At 39.5% G+C, this 21,769-nt stretch overlaps 1 protein-coding gene across 3 annotated transcripts in view; it reads left to right on the forward strand.

The window, feature by feature from the left end:
- The window catches only part of PPARGC1A (PPARG coactivator 1 alpha), a 684,253-nt gene that overhangs the window by 383,388 nt on the left and 279,096 nt on the right, over positions 1–21,769 (forward strand). For 2 of the 3 annotated variants that reach the window (XM_035293952.3, XM_017970643.4), the window contains one exon: positions 4,911–5,079. The exons of the other annotated variant lie outside the window; for it this stretch is intronic. In XM_035293952.3, the coding sequence (XP_035149843.1) occupies positions 4,911–5,079 (169 nt within the window). The remainder of the gene's footprint in view (positions 1–4,910; positions 5,080–21,769) is intronic. 3 annotated transcript variants of the gene reach the window in all.

Raw genomic sequence — 21,769 nt, forward strand, 5'->3', positions numbered from 1 at the left:
TTGACTCTTAGTTCTGCAGGTTTAACAGGAAGGAAGCATTGCTAGGAGGCCTCAAGAAATATATGATGATAGCGGAAGGTGAAGGGGAAGCAAGCATCTTCTTTGCATAGTGGCAGGAGAGAGAGAGCGAAGAGGGAAGTGCCACACACCTTTCAACCATAGGATCTCGTGAGAACTCACTATCATGAGAACTGCAAGGGGAAAATCCACCCCCTTGATCCAATCACCTCCTACCAGGCCCCTCCTCCAATTCAATTTGAGATTTGGGTGGAGACACAAATCCCAACCATATCATGCCTGCTATAGTATGAATAGATCATTTCCAAAAATCAGGTGTTGTTAACGTAAGTACTGGGGTGCAGCCTCTAAGAGGTGATGAGGCCATGAGGGCACCTTTCTTATGAATGTGATGAAGTCCCTCATAGAAGTGGCTTGCTACAGTTCAGTCACCTTTCCTTTTGCCAAGTGAGCACACAGTATTCCTGCCATCCAGAGGAGCAGTCCTCACCAGACAATTGAACCTGCCAGTGCCTTAGTTTTGGATTTCCCAGCCTCCAGAATGGCGAGAAGTAAGTTTCTGTTCTTCATAAATTACCGAGACGGAGGTATTCTGGTACATCCTAGATTCTGGTGGTTGCTGGAAATTCATGGCCTCCCTTGGCTTATAGATGCATCACCCTGCATCTGCCCTCACCTTCACATGGCCTTCTCTTTGTCTACATCTGTCTCTGTGACCAGAATTTCCGCTTCTTATAAGGACATCAGTCATATTGAATTAAAGCCCACCCTAAGGACCTCATTTTAGTTTGATTCCTTTTGTAAAGACCCTATCTCTGGCTGGGCATGGTGGCTCATGCCTGCAATCCCAGCACTTTGGGAGGTCAAGGAGGGTAGATCACTCGAGGTCAAGAGTTCAAGACCTGCCTGAGCAACATGGTGAAACACTGCTTTTACTAAAAATACAAAAATTAGCTGGCATGGTGGTGTGCGCCTGTAGTCCCAGCTACTCAGGAGGCAGAGACAGGAGAATTGCTCTAACCTGGGAGGCAGAGGTTGCAGTGAGCCAAGATTGTGCCACTGCACTCCAGCCTGGGTGACAGAGCAAGACTCTGTCTTAGAAAAAAATAATAAAAAAAAAGACCCTGTTTCTAAATAAGGGTCACATTCTAAAGTACTGGGGCTTAGGACTCTCACATACATTTTGGGAGAAAACACGTAGAACAGGGCATAGTTATTAGCACTTGCATTTGAAAGCACAAAAAATAAAAATAAAAAAAGAATCTCCTAGTGGTGTCCTAGAGTAAGTTCAAGTTTGTGTGATGTTAAAAAGCACGAGAGCTTGAAATAAGACAGATTTCTTGAAATGTCAGTGTCATGATTTGGTCAGAGTCATTATTCATACTTTCCTTGATCTTTATAGTTTATCCTTCATTTAATTAAAACATTCAACAAAGAAGAAAAACCTATTATTTTATTTAAGAACAGTGAATAAAAGCTATGCCGTTGAATAAGCTCCTGTATTCATGTATGTTCTCATTATGTTTACAATTTGGAGACACGTACTTTGTTTTATCAGCATTGAATTCATACCAAACTGCATTTATTATTTGATGCTTCACTTTGCTTTCATTAATTTCCTCGCTAAGTGATCGGTAGCATGGAAGTCATGCTATTCTGAGTTTGGATTCTGAGACGAAGGCACGCTGCATTATTGAATGCTTTGCTCTTTCTTTTTAAAATTCCTATTTCTGCATCATCTTTAGAAATTGCCACATTAATGTTAGTATCTTATGAACAGGAGAAGTCAAGACTGGAAAAGTAAGAGAAAATAGTGGAGTGTGAGAAGCATGGGTAGAATGGACTGGGCCTATAATGAAAGCTATTTAAAATAATATTGAAGGACTACCCAGTGCCTGGGATCTATGTTCTAACTGGATTGTTTCATTTGATTTTTAGAACAACTCTGTATTGGAAAGTGTATTGCTCTGGACAGACTAGCTGATGTTGTAACAAATAACAGTGGACGCTTATTTCTTGTTCATACAATGCCTGTTTTTGGTCCAGGTGACTCTCCAAGGCACCTGTTCTCCATGAGAACAGGCTCAGCATTCCTGTCTGCCTCTGTGTAGAGGCAGGCTTATCAACACATGCATCTGCAATCACTGCAGTAGAGAAAGAAAAGGCTGAGAATCAAGTGACTGTGATTGAGTCCCCCCCCGCCCCCCGGGGAATTAATACCCACTTTCTTACATTTTCTTGGACGAAACAAGTCAGGTGGTTATTTTGGATTTTAAGGAGGTTGGGGAAATGCTATCTTGCTGTGGGCCTGGAAATATAGGGAAACCAGATACTGGTGGACAATCATGTGCTTAAGATGATAACACATACTTCCGCTTTCCAGACATGGAAACCAGGTCTCAGAAAAGCTGAGTTAGCCTTCCTGGGGATGCAGAGTTAGAAAATAATGGAGCCGGGCCAGACGCGGTGGCTTACGCCTGTAATCCCAGCACTTTGGGAGGCCAAGGTGGGTGGATCACAAGGTCAAGAGATCAAGACCATCCTGGTTAACATGGTGAAACCCCGTCTCTACTAAAAACCCAAAAATTAGCTGGGCATGGTGGCACGTGCCTGTAATCCCAGCTACTCAGGAGGCTGAGGTGGGAGAATTGCCTGAACCCAGGAGGCGGAGGTTGCGGTGAGCCGAGATCGCGCCATTGCACTTCAGCCTGGGTAAGGAGCGAAACTCTGTCTCAAAAAAAAAAAAAAAAGAATAATAATGGAGCTGGTAATCAAATCTAAGTCTAACTTCAAAGACTATGCTTCCAACTACTCATGTATTGCCTTCCATAAGAACAGATATAACTACATTGCAGATGGTGCGATTAAATGGGAAAACTAATTGCTCCCAGTTGTCCTTATGTGAGGCTGTTGATAAGAATTTTGGGGAAATGGAGAAAGAACCACGTGACTGGTGAGGCTTCCATTGAGACTAGTCTCTGGGGAAATTTTCTGGAAACTTGCTTCTCTGGCCTTTCTCTCTTACACCTCAGAAGAACCTCTGAGAATCATCTGCATATTCTCAGAAAAGGGAGAAACTGAGCAAGTAAAGGGCTTTGCGTATTTCTGCTTTACTAGAGATGAGGTAGATGGTACAGTCTTTTGATTACTAAAAGGATAATAACAGCAAGTTAGGTTTGCATGATGATTTACAGTTTATAAAGTGTGTTCTTTTATAATCTGCAGATAAGAACAAACCTAAGTGTCCTAATTGACCGAGGTGCTGTATGAATGAGGTATGATTGTCAAAAGAGCCAATGGGATCTGCGACTGCATCAGTGAGAGTATTGACTAGCATAACGTAGGCTTTGGAGATATATCTGAACTAACTCTTGGCCTCATCCCCTAGGCAAGTGTCTTTATCTCTTTTGGATTCTTTATCTGTAAATCAGGAGCATAACAATGACTTTATAGAATGTAAAGGGTAAGCTAGACGAGGTTAATAAAGCACTCAACACAGCATTGGACATGTAGGTCCATGCTCAGTAAATGTTAGTTGCTCTTATTATGATGATTATGGTTGATATTGTGGCAATTTTTCAAAAAAGGCATGTGATTATTTGGCTGTGTGTGCAATGATAGATCATAGCAAGAATATTATGATCACTTCTGTGAGCACTGAAAATTGTAGAATACATTTTGAGGCTGGAAACCAGAATCTAGAAGTGACCTGAAACCATCTTATATCATTTTCTGAAGCACCTAACAATATTTAATCTGGAAATTAGATACTTTAGTAGAAGTTGGGGAGCATGGGGCATCACTATCTCTGCGTCTCTGAAGGCTTGTTCTATGGGATAGGGTTTAGTCTCATTCCTTCTGGAATTAAGAAGCAGTGCATCCATGGGTAGAAGTTGTCAGGAGAAAGATATCAATTCATTTTTGGACAAAAATTATCAGCCATGGAACAGGACTGTCTTGGGCGGTAGTGAATTTACTATATTCGATGGTTTAGGTGTTGTTTGGATGAGTACATAGGCAGGGTCATGGGGATTCGGACATCAGATGAGTGATTAGATCAGAGAAATCTTAAATCATACTCTGCACCGAGTTTTGGAGAACATTTAAAAAATTCCCAATGTCTTGGCCACTATTTTAGGCCAATTAAATAAGAATCTCTAGGAGTGAAGGCCAATTCAGGAGACAGTATCATTCTGCATGTGAAGTGCTAGTGAAGCAGTGGCTGGGTTTCAGTTCTAGATTTTGAGAAGTTCATTTAAACCGAAGCCTCTGATCATTTTGTATACTGATTTGGAAAAGGGGTTGAGGCCCATGGTCGAACTGAAACGACTGCCTGCAGAACATCTTACGGGGGAAGGGAGGGACTATAGATGCTCAGAATTCAACCATGGGAATGAGTCTATTTTCACCCAAAGGAGCTTGCTATTATTCATGTTCACTGGCTGCTGAGTGATTCATACGCTGCTTTTTGGGGGAGATGTATTCAAATGAAATGTGTTGCTACTATGTAAAATAGTTTATTTCTTCTAGGATACACCAGCCCACTGATGCAACCCGGCAGAACAATGCAAATTCTGGTGTGTGTGTGAGCGTGTGTGTTTTGGATCAAGGAGAAGATGGGAGCACACATAGAAATACAGATTTCTAAAGCATAGAGCCAGCCTGCACACTCCCCTCTTCTGACCTTTACACCAGAAGCATAAGAATGACCCATTGTCCACCGGCCCTGGAGCTTGGTTGTTCCTAATCTCTAGACGCCTGATGGCTGGGCTGGCCTTCAGCTTGGCCAGTTGGCAGCTGTCTGGGTAGCCCCATGTGTCCCAAATTTGTTCCTGGGTGGGTTCTTCCTGCCCGATCCCTCATCCTCTGGCATGGCATTTTCTCCACGACAGTCGGCCCCTGAACTGCCCTGGCTGCTGCTTTGGTAAAGGCTTGCAAGGAGAGAGAGGCAACAGCCGCTGGCGAATCCAGTTTGGGCAAGCAGCACCAGCAATGGATGAGACCTCCCCAAGGCTGGAAGAAGACTGGAAAAAAGTACTTCAGCGAGAAGCGGGCTGGCAGGTAAGTGATATCCTCAGCTCCACACAGGACCCAAATCTCTCTCAATTCTTTTAGCTCCAAGTCTAGGTAATGTGTGTACATCAGTTTGTGGAACTGTGTTATCTGCAAACATATGCTTTTGAAAAACAGTCATCATTAGTTCCCATGTCTTTGCAAACCATGCAGATAAGACGCCAAATACATTTACTCTAGATTATCAAGCAAGCTAATAGGGTTTTACAAATCTATAGATGTTGCTAAATTTATACTTTCTTAATAAAGGTTCTTGAATTAACAAGTTGCAGGTGTATATCAAAGGAAACACGCAGATTTGGTTTGTGTGAGTACAAGTTCATTGCAGTATAAAAATTTAATACAACACCTGTCATCAGACTTACTTTACGGTGTTATAGTAGCTTGGAAGAGGGGCTTGGTTTTAACCTATTTTAATGAGGTGACCATTCTTTTAATGCAGCTTGCGTGCCTTCCTTATTTATGCTGAACTCATAATAGGTAGAAGCTTTGTGGTATGCAGAGAGTTCAAGCTAAAAAATTCATTTTGGTGTAGAAGCAGTTTTCATTAAAATATGCAAAGCAGTAATGTTTATACGTTACAATACCTATTTCAAATTAGCAAAATTATATGCTCCTGTCTCGTAAGCTGCCAGCTGAAATCCTTTCCTAAATCCTGTTGAATGGCTTTGATTACTCTTCTTCACATTACACATTACACACCTCTAATGCATATTTTTACGCATCCACTCCATTGCCATTTAATTAGACAACAATATTGAAGAGTGATGCCAGAGCTTTTTTTTTCTGTTTCTTTTTTTTAATAATGCTGCTGGCTTATGGAAAAAAGAACACTTCTATGTATGAAGCATTTCTTACGGATGATGTTGGATAAAGTGAAACTCTGATTTTCCATTTTGTCTATAGCAGAAAGTTTCATATAAAAATAGTAACTTAGAATGAGTTGATTTTTAATGTCAAGTTTTTAAAACTTCTTCCTTTTCTAAAAAGAGGGAGCCTTTTCTGAAGATTTCTTCTTCAACAGAAATTTTGGTGAAATGTAATACTGGTATTGACTGGTACGCTTTGTTGTACGCAATGTGATATTAAGTAAGGAGCTTCAGAAAAAAACATCCTCTAGCCTGCCATGAAATTGGAATCCTTTCACTTTGAGTGGGAACATTATTCAGGAAGTAGAAAAGGATACAAAATAAATCTCTGCATGCTACTTTGAAGATGACGTGGTGGGTCTCCAGGGGTCCAAGCAAACATTCAAATATTTTATGGTATGTTAATATGACTTTTGGATTTTTGTCTTTTGTTTGCATGTTTTCCTTCAGAAAGTTGTCATCTTCTATATAGTTTTTATTTCAAAGGAGAGTGAAGGGAGAAAGAATGGGAGGAGATGACTCATACATCTCTGTGGATAAAATATTTAAACTAGAAACATGAAGTCCAAATGTTTATGTAAAAATGCATGTGTCATCTCACTGTCAGCATCCCGTGACCCTCTAGCTTATTAATTTGCTGAAAGGCTCCTAATGAAAATGTTCCCTGTGCTGTTTGCCTCCAAAGATGTGATCCTGTACAGCTGGTCGACCCCTGTCATTGCCATTGTGACAGCTGGAGCTCCCCCTTCTAGCTAGTGGAGGTAGTGGTTAGAAAAAAGGGCACCCTAGTCTGTGACTGGGTTTCCCTGACTCTTGGAACTGCAAGGCACTGGGTGGAAAATATGTCATAGAGTGTCAGCTATAGCTTCATTTGCTTCTGCACCTCTTGAACATTCCCAAGAGGTCTGCCTGCTGCCCCCACTCATTTGAATTGCTAGCCTGGCTCCCCATATGCCTGGAGTCACCTACTTCAGTTGACACTGAAGCTGTCCCTAAGGGAGGAAACTAGATCTGATGGCCCCAGATGCAAGGACTTTGTGGTGAGGCTGACTTCTTTTGGCTATCCATGCTAGTAATGTAGCTGGGGGAAGTAAAGATTATTTAAGAATGAATTGTGATAGATGCTAAAGCTTTAGTTTAGCCAAGTACTATATTTCTCACTGGAACTGATTGAGTCCTTTTCTCCTTACCTACTATTCTCCCATCATAGTGCTAGGAGTTGAATGTGTGTGAGAGAGTGAACAAGCACCCATACACACATATTTCAATCCTCGTAAGAAGCCTGGAAGGTAGATATGATTATCCACATTTTACAGATGTCAAATGTGAAGCTCAGGGAAGTTACATAACCTGCCAAAAGTCATTCAGGGTCTCAGTTCAGGCCTGTTTGACTGAAGTGCCTGTCCTATTCCCACTTTTCTTGCTATGCCATCTGAACCAAATTTTATCTCATTATTTATCTCATGGAATAATAACTTACAAGCAGCTGTGATGTGGGCAGGCAGGAAGACAGGGAAAAAGCATGATGATCTTCTAATGAAATAATCAATCTCTGAATCATTAAGACTTTAATAAAATGTTTTTTTGTAGTTTATTTTTTTAACCTTTACTCTGAAAGACAGATATTATTTATTTTTTGTACAAATAGGGAAACTGAGGCAAAGTGGTGTTAAAAAACATGCCCACAGTCACACAGCTTAGTGAGATGTTGAAAAGGGATATAGACCCATTTAGTCTGACCTTGAAGCCTGTACCCCCCTTATACAAAGCTGCTTCTCAGAATATATTTTCTTTGTTTCCCCCTCCTCCTTTTATTCTCCTTCTCCTTCTTCCTTCCTTCCTTCTTTTTTCTTTCCTTCCTTCTCTTCTCTTCTCTTTCCTTTTCTTTTTTCTTTTCTTTTCTTTGACAGTGTCTTCCTCTGTCCTTTGTCTCCCAGGCTGGAGTGCAGTGACACAATTATGGCTCACTGCAGCCTCTACCTCCTGGGCTCAAGTGATCCTCCCACTTCAGTCTCCTGAGCAGTTGGGACTACAGGTGTGCACTTGCATATCTGGCTAGTTTTTAAAATATTTTATTTGTTGTAGAGTTGGGATCTCTCTATGTTGCCTGGACTGATCTTGAACTCCTGGGCTCAAGTGATCCTTTTGCCTGGGCCTCCCAAAGTGCTGGGATTACAGGTGTGAACCACTACACCGGACCTCAGAGTATATTTTCACATTATATTTTATCATTTGTACTTTAACTCTTTCATCTCACAATGAGGTGATGGGATTGCTCTTTGCAAATTTGCCCTGATAAGATTTTCTTTTTTTAATAAGTCAAGAGTTGGGCAAAATGCCTTGCTCACTCACTTCTACAGAATGCATTTTAATTGGATGCTGTTTGCCTTAAGTGAACCAGCTTACTTATGGAGTTGGAAATGAACTAGATGCAATTTCTAGAATCAACTGTAAATCTGAAAATCCATTTAAGCATATAACCCATACTGGAAAACCAACAGCAGCTGCATCAGTTAATGCCCCTGTCTCCCATAGTGCACTTTAGCTCTGCGAGAGGGCTCAGGAATGGAGATGGCAGTGGCTTATAACTCTAGGGAGCTGTATGACCACAGGCAAACTTAGCCTAATGACTGGCTTCTTCACTTGTAAACTGAGGTGATTATGCTTGGGCGAGGACTTGTAGGGAAGATGGGATAGATCCTTGATGTTACAACATTGTTTTGGCCAACTGTTAGATGGAAGATGTTATGGAGGGGTCAAGGACTTATTTCCGAATAACGTTTTATGTTGGGATGGTTTCCTTTAAAACAACCCATGTCACGGCACTGTGGCCATTTTGAAATAGTCTAGAAATATTGTCTATTTGTGCCTGTCTCCCCACAAGAAGATGAATTCCTCAAGGATAAAGGTATATCATGGAGCCCGGCACATAATAAGCCCTGGATGAATGTTTGCCAAATCTAACTGAAATGGCATATTTGATCTGGAAGGAAGCAGAGACAGGCTCCCAAAGCCCTGATTTTACATGAATAGAGAGAATAAGAGATTGGCCCAAGTTCCAGTGCCCCAGTTCATCTTCCAGTTCAGCTTTCTACCTTTTTTTTCTTGGACTGCTTCTCCATAAACTTCCTTCCTCAACTTTCTCATCTGTAGACCTGGAACTAGAACATATGGTCTGTGTCTGTTTAGATATGGTTACCATTATGATACCCTTCTTTGAACAGGTACTATAGCATATGGGTCAAGAACATGTTGATCCTGAGACAGACTTCTGAGTTCTAACCTTGGTGTCTTTAATTACTAACTGTGTAACACTGGTAAAGTTTTTAAACCTCACTTTGCTTCAGTTTTCTCACCTACAAAATGGGGATAATTATAGTAGAGACATTATAAAATTGTCATGGAGATTAAATGAATTAATTCTGTGGAAGTGTTTAAAAGAACACATCAGTAAGCACTGCATGGTGACCCATCATACGCACAATGTGTCGTTATCTATCTATTATCTATTTAAAGAGATCAGCCATTTAGTGTTTTTTGAATACCCTCCATGTGCAAAGCACATCCACACTTAAGATGAAAAAGTGACTGAAGACATTGCCCTAGAGGTCAAGGTCATGTGGGGAGAGCACAGAAGGGCATTATCATGATAGGACAACCACAAAATATTCCAGGTATCATGGGCGCACTGGATCTAGACCTCTGATCTGTCTTGGGAGTTGCATGTAGGAGGCAATACCAGAGCTAAGTCTTAAAGAAAAGGAGTTAAGCCAGACAAAGAGCTGGGAAGACAATTCAAGGCAAAAGAGAGCCTATGCCAGAGATAGGAAAGAGGGCAGTGTTGAAGCGTGTGTTGAGGAGCGTGCAGTTGGGTGTGACGTCAGCTGTTCAGGGTGAGGCAGGAATGGTGGAAGATAAGTGTATAGAGTCAGGAGGAGAAAAACCTTGCAGAGCCAGGCCAGCTTCAGCTGGCAGTAGATATGAGTGAGTATCAGTGCCACCATCTGAAAAAAGATTATTGGAGGAGAAGGTGAGGTCTCTGGGCTGATGATGGGGTGGATAATAACTAACCAAATTGTGGAGAAGAGTTATAAAAAATATGAGTAGTATATCAAGAGGATAAACAAAGCCCTGTGAAGACTCAGAGAAGGTAAAAATTTTGGGAATAGTTATCAATGACAATAATTTCAGGAATAGTTAACCATGATAGTTAACAAACACAGAGCAGTTAGATACATTTTTCTTTTTCTTTCTTTCTTTTTTTTTTTTTTTTTTTTTTTTGAGACCACGTCTCACTCTGTTCCCCAGGCTGGAGTGCAGTGGCATGATCTCAGCTTACTGCAACCTCCGCCTCCTGGGTTCAAGCGATTTTCGTGGCTCAGCCTTCTAAGTAGCTGTGCTTGCAGGCACACACCACTATGCCCGGCTAATTTTTTTGTAATTTTGGTAGAGATGGGTTTCACCACATTGGCCAGGCTGGTCTTGAACTCCTGACCTCAGGTGATCTGCCCACCTCAGCCTCCCAAAGTGCTGGAATTACAGGTGTAAGCCACCATGCCCGACACATTTTTCTTATATAAAATCATTGACTCCTTACCATCTCTGAGTTAGCACGATTCTAGTTGTATTCCTATTTGGTAGATGAGGCAGGTTAAGAGGGGGTAAGGTCATTTAATTAGTACATGGGACTGAGACCCAAGCAGCCTGGATCCAGGGCTTATGGGATTATGTCCCTCTACCTGGAATGAGGGGGATAGGGATGATTTTACATAATAGATGGCATTTGAGCTGGGTTTTTCAGGAGAAGATGATTTTGCAAGCAGGAAGGCTGAGTTAGAATGAAGGCTTTCACTGATGGTGGGTATTCTATACTTAGGGCAGATAGAACAGTATATGCTAGGTCTCCCAAGATTATTAGACCAGTTGAATTTCTCAAGGTGGTATAGAGCCACTCCACAGCTCTCAATAGAGGCAGTACATGTTAAGGTGTACTGGGTGTTCACCAGACACTCAGGACAGGTGTACCTGAAATGGTCAATCAGGAAATGAGGGAGCCTGGATGAAGGCATATCAGTGTGACCTCAATCAAGTCCCTTATTTCTCTGAGCTGTTTCTGCCTCTATAAGATGAAAAGGAAGATACTTATATTTCAGGTACAAATTCAGTAAAAAATGTTTGCTTAAATAACTTTTATTACTATAAACCATTCTATAAGTATAAGTCTTTATTGCCATTAACAGAAAATAAAGCAGAATCATGGTTTTGAAATAATAACAAATATAAAAATAGATTTTTGTACTCTCTACCTTCTCTTTCAATTCCATTACTATTTCGTGTTTCAGTTTTCACGTAGGAAAAAAAAAAATAAGTTTGATGTTGTTTCCTATTCTCAGGGAAAGATTTGCTTCTTCATCTTTAAAGTGCTTTAGATTGGACATTGATGAAATAGTGGTTCATACTTAGAGTTTACTTCATGTTTAAAGAAATATGCATCAACACGCTGTCATCTATCAAGTGAGTAAATGGTGATGATGGCTCAAAATCAGCACTTGAGGATGTAGACTGACCTTTGCTAACTTTATGTCAAGAGGATGATGGACCTAGCAAGAGAGAGTTGGATCACAGATGCCATAGGAGAACTTAAATACATCAGCAAACAAGTTCTGTTTTTCTTCTTTTGTTACATCTCTAGCATAACAGTATCTCCTAAGAAGACCCCTTTTCTTATTGCTAGTTGTAATTTTTTGTTATTGCTTTTAAATGTGGGACATGTTTATTCATCAATTTATTTTTTCATGTGTTGAATCCAGAAAGATGAAGTACTTGATGTATTTCTTAGATTCAAATATCATAGATTCATAAAGCTGGGAGAGACCTTGTATTGTTTGTTTTCATTCTACACGTTCCTCACTCTGAGAAGGAGCAAGTCCAAAAGGCTGAAGACAGATAACCTAACGTAGCCTCTCTCTATAACTCATTCCTAGGTCTAACAAATGATACTTAGGCCAAGGAAATTCTTCCTTGTAGTGGATTTAAATGCTGCCCATTGCGGCTTAGGCACAGTTCTGCTCCTTTCTCCTCCCTGGAGGTGGAGAAAAACAGCTCAGTCACTGTCTTCACGAATCAGCCTTCCTTTCTTGATGATCATTATGAAACTGGCCTTCGGCTTTCGCTCTCAAGGCTAAGCAACCTAAATCCTTAGGTATAATTCTTCATTTCTATCTTCTTGAGTTTTTCTGAACCTTCTCCAAATCTGCTTTTTATCCTTAACTTCTATAGCCTAGAACTTTGCAGGAGGATCAAGCCAGGACTAACCAGTACTGCTTGATCATCTGCTCAGTCATTTAATCAGCTAGTATGCATTTATTGAGCTACAGATACTGGAACTCTGAGCCAAGCCTTGAGGGTGCAAAGCTGGGTAAAAGGCAGCATAACAGAACAGGTAAGAGCCTGGTTAACAACTAGGCTGGTTACCTACTCACCAGCTGTGTGACCATAAGCATGTTCTTAAGCTTGCTATATCTCAGTTCCCTCATGGGCAAACTTGGATGTTGATAGTAATCTATCTCATAGGGCTATGGTGAGGACTAAATGAATAAATGAATAAATGCATGCAATGCACTTGGCAAAGTGGTTGACACTTAACTATGGACACATGACGGTTCGTTAGGACAAAAACAAAATAAGATGCAGACACTGCCCTTGAGTTGTATTCATTCTGCCTGGAAGGATAAACTAGTAAATGGCTAACAAACAACCATTTACAATTCAGTGCACTTAGCATAGTAGTAGCAGAAGAAGCATGTGGGATGGAAGTTCAGAGGCCCAATTATGCCTCAGGGCATCAGGAATGGCTTCATGGTTCGAGAGAGGTGAACTGTTCTATGTATTTCTTAGGTTCACATATCATTGACTTAGAGGTTGGGAGAGACCTTGGGATAACGTCTCACTGAGCATTTTCATCCTGAAGTTACTGAGTTGGGCCCCAGGGGAGATAATCAGAGGTTTCTAGGTTGGAGATGGTATAAAAGTGTTGTAAGTAGAAGGAGCCTTGTGAACAAGACCCAGAAGAGTTAAAGTATGGTTATGTTTGAAGAATGATGAGTGGTTAGTTGTGTGGTGTGGTGTGACAGACACTGGGAAAAGTCCTTCCATCTGGGTGGCATCAGATTGTGTGGGGACTTGGGACACTTGCAGAGGTGTTTGCCTTATCCGTAGCCTAATCTATGCTCATGGGGCTTTACATCTGCTGTAAAATGCTATAGCTCAGTTAGGGAGACAGCCAAAGCATTTGATGGTTCTCTTCTACTACTTTTCTTACTGTCTGGAATCAGAGCTATGTATCAATCCCTGGAGGCCAGAATCTAAATCTTATTTGTTTGACTATTTCTCTTATGGCTGAGCACAGTTCCAGGCATAAAGCAGGCTCAAGTCATGTGTGCTGAAATCAAGTGGCCATATATAACCAGTGGCCTCATCTGCCTGTTCTAGCACAACTAGTTGTGCTCATGCATGAATGAACAAATGCAAATAAACCAATCCAGTGATTTTACAGTTTTCAAATTTGACTCAATTTTATGTACCTCTCGGTACAAATTCATGTAAAACCCAAATAGCCAATATAAGAAATCAATTCTCTTTGTGGTATCTTTGCCTTTTATGTTCAGCCTCCTGTACTCCTGTGTCCCATATCCATGGCTGATGGTTCTGATGAGGGCACAGTGAACCCTGAGTGGACTTAAGACTTCCGCTTTTCCCTCCTCCAGCTCTTTCTTGAGCATTGATTTTCATAGATCACAACTTATGCTGATGATGGCTAAGGAATATTTGAGATGTGGAGGGAAGATTTTAAAAGAAGGTTGAGGGCAACAAACAGCTCTTGAGTATCTAAAGAGACAAATACATTTGACATCAAGTTTTTCTGTTGAAAAAAAAAACAGTCCAAAGAAGTGCGAAATCCTCAAGTTGTAGCAGCTGGTTGAATGCAGCGATTCTCTCACTTATGGTGCAAAAGCCGCAATTTTCTATCTAATTCACTACTCAATCATTCCATGGCCCCTGTCTCAAGCTCAATTTAAGCTAGTCCCCAGTACACAGAGCCACTGTACAGTGGATAAAAGAAATGACTGGCGGAAGGGACTGAGGGAAAAAGGAGCCATGTGGTGACCCAGAGCTGACGTTATCAAGTTGTCCTAGGATCATGTGGTGCCTCTCTCCAAAGCCTCTTATAAAGTCCATGTAAAATAGGTCATCATGCCTTTAGCCTTTAAATTTTGATTATCACTGCCTGATAAAAGAATATAGTCTGTTTAAATGCTCAGCACATACAGTGAGGAAACAGACAATTTACTTGTGACTCAGGGGCAGTGCCTGGATTGAAAGTTTGCTGCCTCAAGGGCTTTGAACTGAAATGGAAACAGGCTGGCTTTCTGCAGAACTCCATTACTGCCAATGACTGTCTTTTTAAGAGGAGTTTGGGTGAGCAATAAATATGACTACTCTTTAGGGAGAGTGTCCTGGAAACTTGGATCTTTGCTTATACATGTCAAGTGTATTTCAGCTTTCAAAAGCACTTTTCCATTTATACCCCTTTTTCAATCTCACAGAAGTCTTATCAAGGAAATGGCAGCAATGCTATTGTTACCAATGGTCAAATGAATAGACCCAGGGCTGACAGGTTAAAAGCCCTGTACAAAAGGGGCAGGATTAAAACCTAGGTCAGAAGCACAATCCTGTGTGTGTTTGCTTAGATCAAACCACCTCTCTGTTCACTGGTCAAGGGTGAGTTTTCCTAAAGCTTGTAAAAATAAATGGTGTTCTTAAATGAACACCTAATTCGCCCAAATCAATCGTTCCCTTCCTATGAAAGAATGTGACACTTTAAATGTTGAAAACTGTTTTCACACTTAAAGCTAAAAACTTTTTTGTAATGAGTTTTAAGAAAGCACTTCTCCTACCAGCCCAACAATGAAATTGTCTAGTGGAAAAGTAAGATCTTCCTGTTTCCTGTGCCGATCATAATGCTTCCGGCATGAGCTTCTAGCAGTGGTGAGAGTCTAGCAGGGCTATTACACAGCCTGTAAGCCTGGGATATGCTGCAGAAATACATAATTTTGTGTAAAGGACTTTAAAAGACTTTATTTTTTGCATTGCTGAATTTTTTCTTTTCACACTGGAAAGAGAGGCAAATCATCTCCCTCAACTCAGCTCCTTGCCAAGATGAGCCTTAAAAAGCACAAATCACCTTAACCCCACCTTTTGCCTTACTATTCAGTGAATCAAAGATCTGAATTAATGAGACCAAAATGCTTTTTTGAGAAATTTTGGAAACTGAAATGCTCAAGCAGTTACATGATATAGCTTTATTTGTGTTGTAATAATACCAAAACTCTTAGATGCATTTTTTTTGGTCTTTGAAAGTATTCTTTTCATTAGTCATTGATTTTGGTGTTCACGCATAACTTGAGGTACTACGGGGAAGCATCTTCTGGTGTACACTTCTTGCATCATTGATGTACTCAATGTTCTCCTCATGTTTATGTTCTTCCTGCCTAGAAGCAACCTACTCTTCTCTCTCCCATCTTTTTCTCAGGTCAAATATCCTCAAACAAACAGAACACCATACTAGATAAGAAAAATATCTCAGTCCTTAAAAACGCCTATCAACAAACCATACTTACTTGAAATGCTAATATGTAACAAGCATGAGCTCTGAAGTCAAACCAATGTGGCTTTGAAATCCTGCATGGTCATTGACTAGTTGGATAACCTTGGATATATTTCTAAAGTCTGAGTTTCATTGTCTTTAAAATGGGATTACAATAGTAACTTTCTCCTAAAATGATTGAAGATGGAAGGAAATAATATACTTAAATCCCTTGGCCAAGTGATTGGCATACAGAAAGCCCTAGTAAAAATCAGCAATTATTGGCTGGGTGCAGTGGCTTATGCCTGTAATCCCAGCACTTTGGGAGGCCAAGGCAGAAGGATCACAAGGTCAGGAGATCAAGACCATCCTGGCCAACATGGTGAAACCCTATCTCTACTAAAAATACAAAAAAATTATCTGGGTGTAGTGATGCATACCTGAAGTCCTAGCTATTCTGGAGGCTGAGGCAGGAGAATCACTTGAACCAGGGAGTCAGAAGTTGCCGTGAGCTGAGATGGCGCCACTGCACTCCAGCCTGGCGACAGAGTGAGACTCCGTCTCAAAAAATAAAAATAAAAACAAAACCAAAAAAATTAGTAATTATTATTCTCTTTGTAAAAATGTTTTCTTTAAAACCAGGATGATGACAAGGTTGTCTACAGTTCCACTCATAATAGCCTACTAATACCTATGCAAAGTGGGATACAGAAAAGAGGAGACAAAAATTATATTGCCAGGTAAAATTACTGTTTGCATAGTAAAGCCCAGATTCTTAGAAACACTGAAAAATTACTAGAAATTATGAGTTGAGTTAGTTGATTCAATATAAAATAAATATATAAAAGTTAATAACTAATTGTTTGATATAGCAGTGATAACCATTTAGAAAATATGAAGATAAAAATTATTCAAAAAACTACCAACACATAAAATATCCAGAAATAAACTTATTGAGTAATTATATAGACTCTGTATGGGGGAAACAGTCCAACTTCTAGAGTAGCTATAAGGTAGACTTGGATGCATGGAGATAGATGTCATCTTCCTAGAAAGGAAGAATGAATACTGGCAGCGCTTTCATCCTTCTCAAAGGAATTCACATATTTAATGCAATTCTAATTGAAATCATGTTGCTTCTGTTGTTTTCTGGAAACTTGACCAAATATTCTAGATTTCATCTTGAATAATACATATAATGAGAGAGATAAAAAATTAGAAAAAGAAGAGCAGTAAAGCAGGCTTTTCTTTGGTAGACATTGCAATGTGCTATAAAGTTAATGGTAATTAATACAGGATATTCTGGAGTAAGAATCAACAGATAAATGAAGTTGAAAAAGACAAGAAACACACTATTAAAAAGAAGAGTTTAAAGTGTGTTCAAAATTACATTACATATTAGTTGAGAAACTGACAAGTGTCAATCAATGGTATTGAGTTACCTGATTGTGAGAAAATACTACAAATTAAATTTCAGAGGGAAAAGAGTAAAATGCAAAAAATTCAAAATACATTTATCTGATCATGGAATGAGAAGGCCTCTAACATAAAAGAAAAAAGAGTGGCAATTTTGATTATATAAAAATGTAAAAATTATCTTTCAGAGATTAATTTTAAGAATTGTATTAGATTAAAAAATAATAAAGTGGAAAAAATATCTTTTGAGAAATCTGGCCGAAAAGGCTTGATATTTTTAACAAATGAAGAGCTCATCCCAGTAAGAAATAACCTCACATTTCACTAGAAAAAAAAGTGAGTGTGCTCCATGAGCAATTAACAGAAGATATGTGTTACCAATAAATATATGAAAAAAATATAGTCACATTTGTCAGCAGGGAAATGCAAATTAAAACAATAATGGGGACACAACTGATAAAGACTTTGAGAAATGATACTGTTGGTGATGATGGGATAAATTCCATTTAGCTACTGCCTCTTCTTTGAGGAAGAGTGCTGATTTATTACTGCCTTTCTGGAAATCAATTAGGTAACATGTATTAATTGTTTAAAAATTTAAAATACTTGACTTAATATTATTCTAGAAATAGATCTTAAGGAAATTATCAGAGACAAGACTAAATTTCATGTGAAAGGATGGTTATTTTGATGATATTTATAATAATGAAAGTTTGATTCATTCTAAATTTCCAATCATAGGTTAATGGTGAGATATACTATGAGAATGCTGTTAAAATGGTGTTTTCAGTATTTTACTGAAATAAAGTGTTTTATTTACTCTGTGCTTTCAGTATGGAGGAGAATGCTTTTGATATGCTATTAAGTGCAAAGAATGGAAACTATATTTTGAGTTACATATGGCACCTGAAATCCTATAAAAAGACATTTTTAAAAGTTTAAAACTCAAAGGACAAAGAGAATGAAAGAGGAGATGACATTGGCGAAGAAATGCCAACTACATTTGAAAGCTCAAGGGAGAATAAACAAATGGTAACTGACTTGGCACAGCATTAAAATAATAGTGAAATTTAAGCTTTTGGGGGAAAGAATCAACACAAAGCAGGCTGTTTTGCTCTGCCAAATTCTGGAAATGCTTATAAATTGAAGGTAGAAGGTGACATATGGGTCAGAGTGAAAACAGGTGAATAGATTTACAGAATGACCAAACAGACCAGATCCCTTCTCCCACTGGACCAAGGCATACACCAGTTTGCTTTCTAATGAAGTTGAGCCAGATATCTGGACTAGGGGACAGTCAGGCACAGCAGAAGAACACTTAATATGGAATAAGGAAAATAGGAGGTTTTAAGTGAAATTCTGCTTATTAAAGAGTGAGACCCCAGTTTCTCTCTTCTCTCTCAAGGTGCCAACAGCTTGCCTTATACCCTGGCAGAGGGGAGAGCAAATGATTGTTTTCTGGGAAAACTGACCAATCCAAAAAAAGCCTCTGATGAAAGTGTCAACTGTCCTCCATGTTACACTGCAGTAAAGTGCACCTTTTGTAACCCCCACCCATGCTCCTGGAACTTCTAGTCAGCCTTGGATGTTTTACTCTTGAATGGAACAGATGACCATTCTTGGAAGGCCTCTAATATGAAAGAGAGAGACTAGAAGAGAAACAAAAAATAATTTGAGGAAACTGAGGCAATGCAGGGCAGAGGAAAATATTTTTTAAAATCTTGAATTCATTTTTAGAGGTAAGAGAGGATGTTGCATTTAGGATACAAGAACAGACAACTGTAGAAAGGAATGTTAAGAAAACCAAAATAAAATCTTGGAAATTAAAAATACTAAAGTGGAGATTAAAATTAATGAATGAACTGGAAACAGGGGAAAAATGTCTCTGAGAAGAATGGGAATGAAAAAAAAAAAAAAAAAAAAAGCAAGCATGCATATTTGAAGATCAGCCAGGAAGTCCAACATCTAAATCCGTAGGAGTTTCAGAAAGAGATAACAGATAAAATGGAGGGTAGGGAACCGTTGAAGAATTAATGGAAGAGAATCTCCTTGAACAAAGAGACAAGATTATAAGAGCCTCAGATGTTAAGACTCAACTCATTGTCAGCATAATGAATGAAACACACACACACACACCCCTAGACACATCATTGAAAAATTTCAAAACATTTGGAATAAAGAAAATCTACTAAAATATTCCAGGAAGTTAAAAAAAAAAAAACAACTGTTCTCATGCGATAAATTGAGAATCACATTGTAAAAACACTACCTGAAACTAGAAGAGAATAGAGAATTACGTTGAAAATTTTAACTAACTCTTACCTAGAAGTCAGTATTCCACCACTGCCTCCCGTTGCCATGAGAATAATATAATGGACCTTCATTGAATTAAATAAGATAGTAAATGTAAAGTTGATCAAATTTTGGAATAGAATATTTTCAGATATACAAGGTCTTTACAGATTTCTCAGAAAGCTATCAAATGATATGTGCCTTAAAAACAAGAGACTAATCTAAGCAAGAGGAAGATCTGGGATCTCGGGAATAAGAAGTCCAGACCCAAAGATAGGCCAGAGACATTCACTGGGTGAAGGCAGAAGGGAGCTCTAGAATGTCAGCTGTGCAGAATGCCTGGAGAGAAGCCAGTCTGGATCTGAGCAGGAGGGAAAAAAATTGAACTGATCAGTTGTCTGATCTGCTTGCTTGTATTGAAAGAAATTTTCTGGTTTTGACAAAGAACTTTTTTGGCATTGGGCCAATAAAACGGGGGAAATAAGAAATAAGACAATTATTAACCTCAGGGAAAACAAAAAAGTATGCTAGAAAATTTAATGACACACGCTATAGTTCAGTGGTGAACAAAAGTTAAATAGTTATAATATAAATGTTGAATATTTACTCAACAAAAATGTGAAGTAACTATATTATGAAGATGAAAAGAAAGGAAGTATATTAATATTACGTGAGCGGGGGTATATAAGACTTAACTCTCACTTTCTATATTCAAACATCGGTAGGTAATGCCTGATGCAACAGCCTGGTGGAATGGGCTATGATAATGTGCAAACAAGGAAATGAGCCTGGGGATGGAGGATTTGTTCAGGGTTTCACAGCAAGCCTACATGTTAGAGACAGATCTGGCACATAACTATTCAGCCCCCAAGGCTTGGCACTAAACCATGGCAGAGAGGTTGGTCCAAATATATTCTCTCCCTTTCTCCAGCTTTTCCCACATTTCCATGTTGGATGATGACTCAGTAGAAATTCCCCACTCAATAAACTTGTATTTGAGTTAAAAATAGGTAATCAGTGATTTTTATTGTGTTCTATGTGACTTTTATTCTAAGAGGCAGAAAATATGCTAAGAATAGGAAGAATGTACATATGAATTGTGATTTGAGTGGGCTGGCTTTGTTGTGGCTCTGGGTCTGGGTTTGAGGGCTGACTCTGCCACAGATTAGATGTCTGATCTTGGGCAAGCTACTTCATCTATCTCAAGCTTTTGTTTTCTCATCTGTAAAATGGGACTAAAATAGCAGGTATCTCACAGGATTAAATAAGATAATGAATGTGAAGAGATGAACACAGTGCCTGGGCCATAGAAGACCATAAGCCATGTTAAGGATTGTGGCAGCACTGGAAGCATAGTTGGGGGTGAGGGTGGAAAGAAGCAGAGAGACCAGTTGATCCCTGTAACCCTACTGCAACTATCATGCATTTGAACATATTTGTAATGTTAAAATTCACATTACCTGGCTATTGGGAACTATGATGTAAGACTACGAGAGGAACATGGAGGTATGTAGAGAAACTAGTCAAGGTGGAGTAAAACTGTTTTCAGGTCTCATGGTGTCACCAAGCACTGGCACGGGTCAGAACCTGGTCCTACCGCTGGTGGTGGTAGTCTGTTCTCATATGGCTAATAAAGACATACCCAAGACTGGGTAATTTATAAAGAAAAGAGGTCTAATGAACTCACAGTTCCACATGGCTGGGAAGGCCTCACGATCATGGCTGAAGGCAAGGAGGAGCAAAGTTGCATCTTACATGGTGGCAGGCAAGGAGAGAGCATGTGTAGAGGAACTCCCTTTTATAAAACCATCAGATTTTATAAGATCTTGTGAGATTTACTCACTGTCATGAGAATAGCATGGGAAAGACCTTACCCCATGATTCAGTTACCTCCCATGGGGTCACTCCCATGACACGTGAGAATTGTGGGAGCTACAATTCAAGATGATATTTGGGTGGGGACACAGCCAAACCATATCATGGTATTTCACAGTTGGAGTAGAAATAGCAGTACCAACATATTATAAGGTTTGTCATTTCTTCCAGTTATCCATAGAATAATTCCCCATGGAACATTTCTGAATATGAAAAGCTTGGGAATTACTTGAAAATTTCATGGGTGATGGTTCCAAGAAGTTGCTAAGCCAATGTGAGAAGCATGGCCTTGATCTCTTACCTTTATCAAGATGACTCGTGGATACCACCATCATCCACGTGTTTACACAGGGAGGCAGGATGGTCCATTAGGTTGCTTGATCTACCATTTGAAACTCCTGTGCAATTTTGTTGTTTTTAAAAAACACTCCACTTGTGGTACAGAATATTTTAAACACATGATGGCAAGGCCTGTTCTCTGTTCTATGAAGTGGAGATGGACACAGACACCTGAAGCTTTCTGCAAAGGGGAGGATAGAATTTATCTTCTCCTTTAGGGAAATGGTGCAATTCTGTCTAT

This window comes from Callithrix jacchus, chromosome 3 (assembly GCF_049354715.1).
Source record: "Callithrix jacchus isolate 240 chromosome 3, calJac240_pri, whole genome shotgun sequence".
In the NCBI taxonomy this organism is placed as follows: domain Eukaryota; kingdom Metazoa; phylum Chordata; class Mammalia; order Primates; family Cebidae; genus Callithrix; species Callithrix jacchus.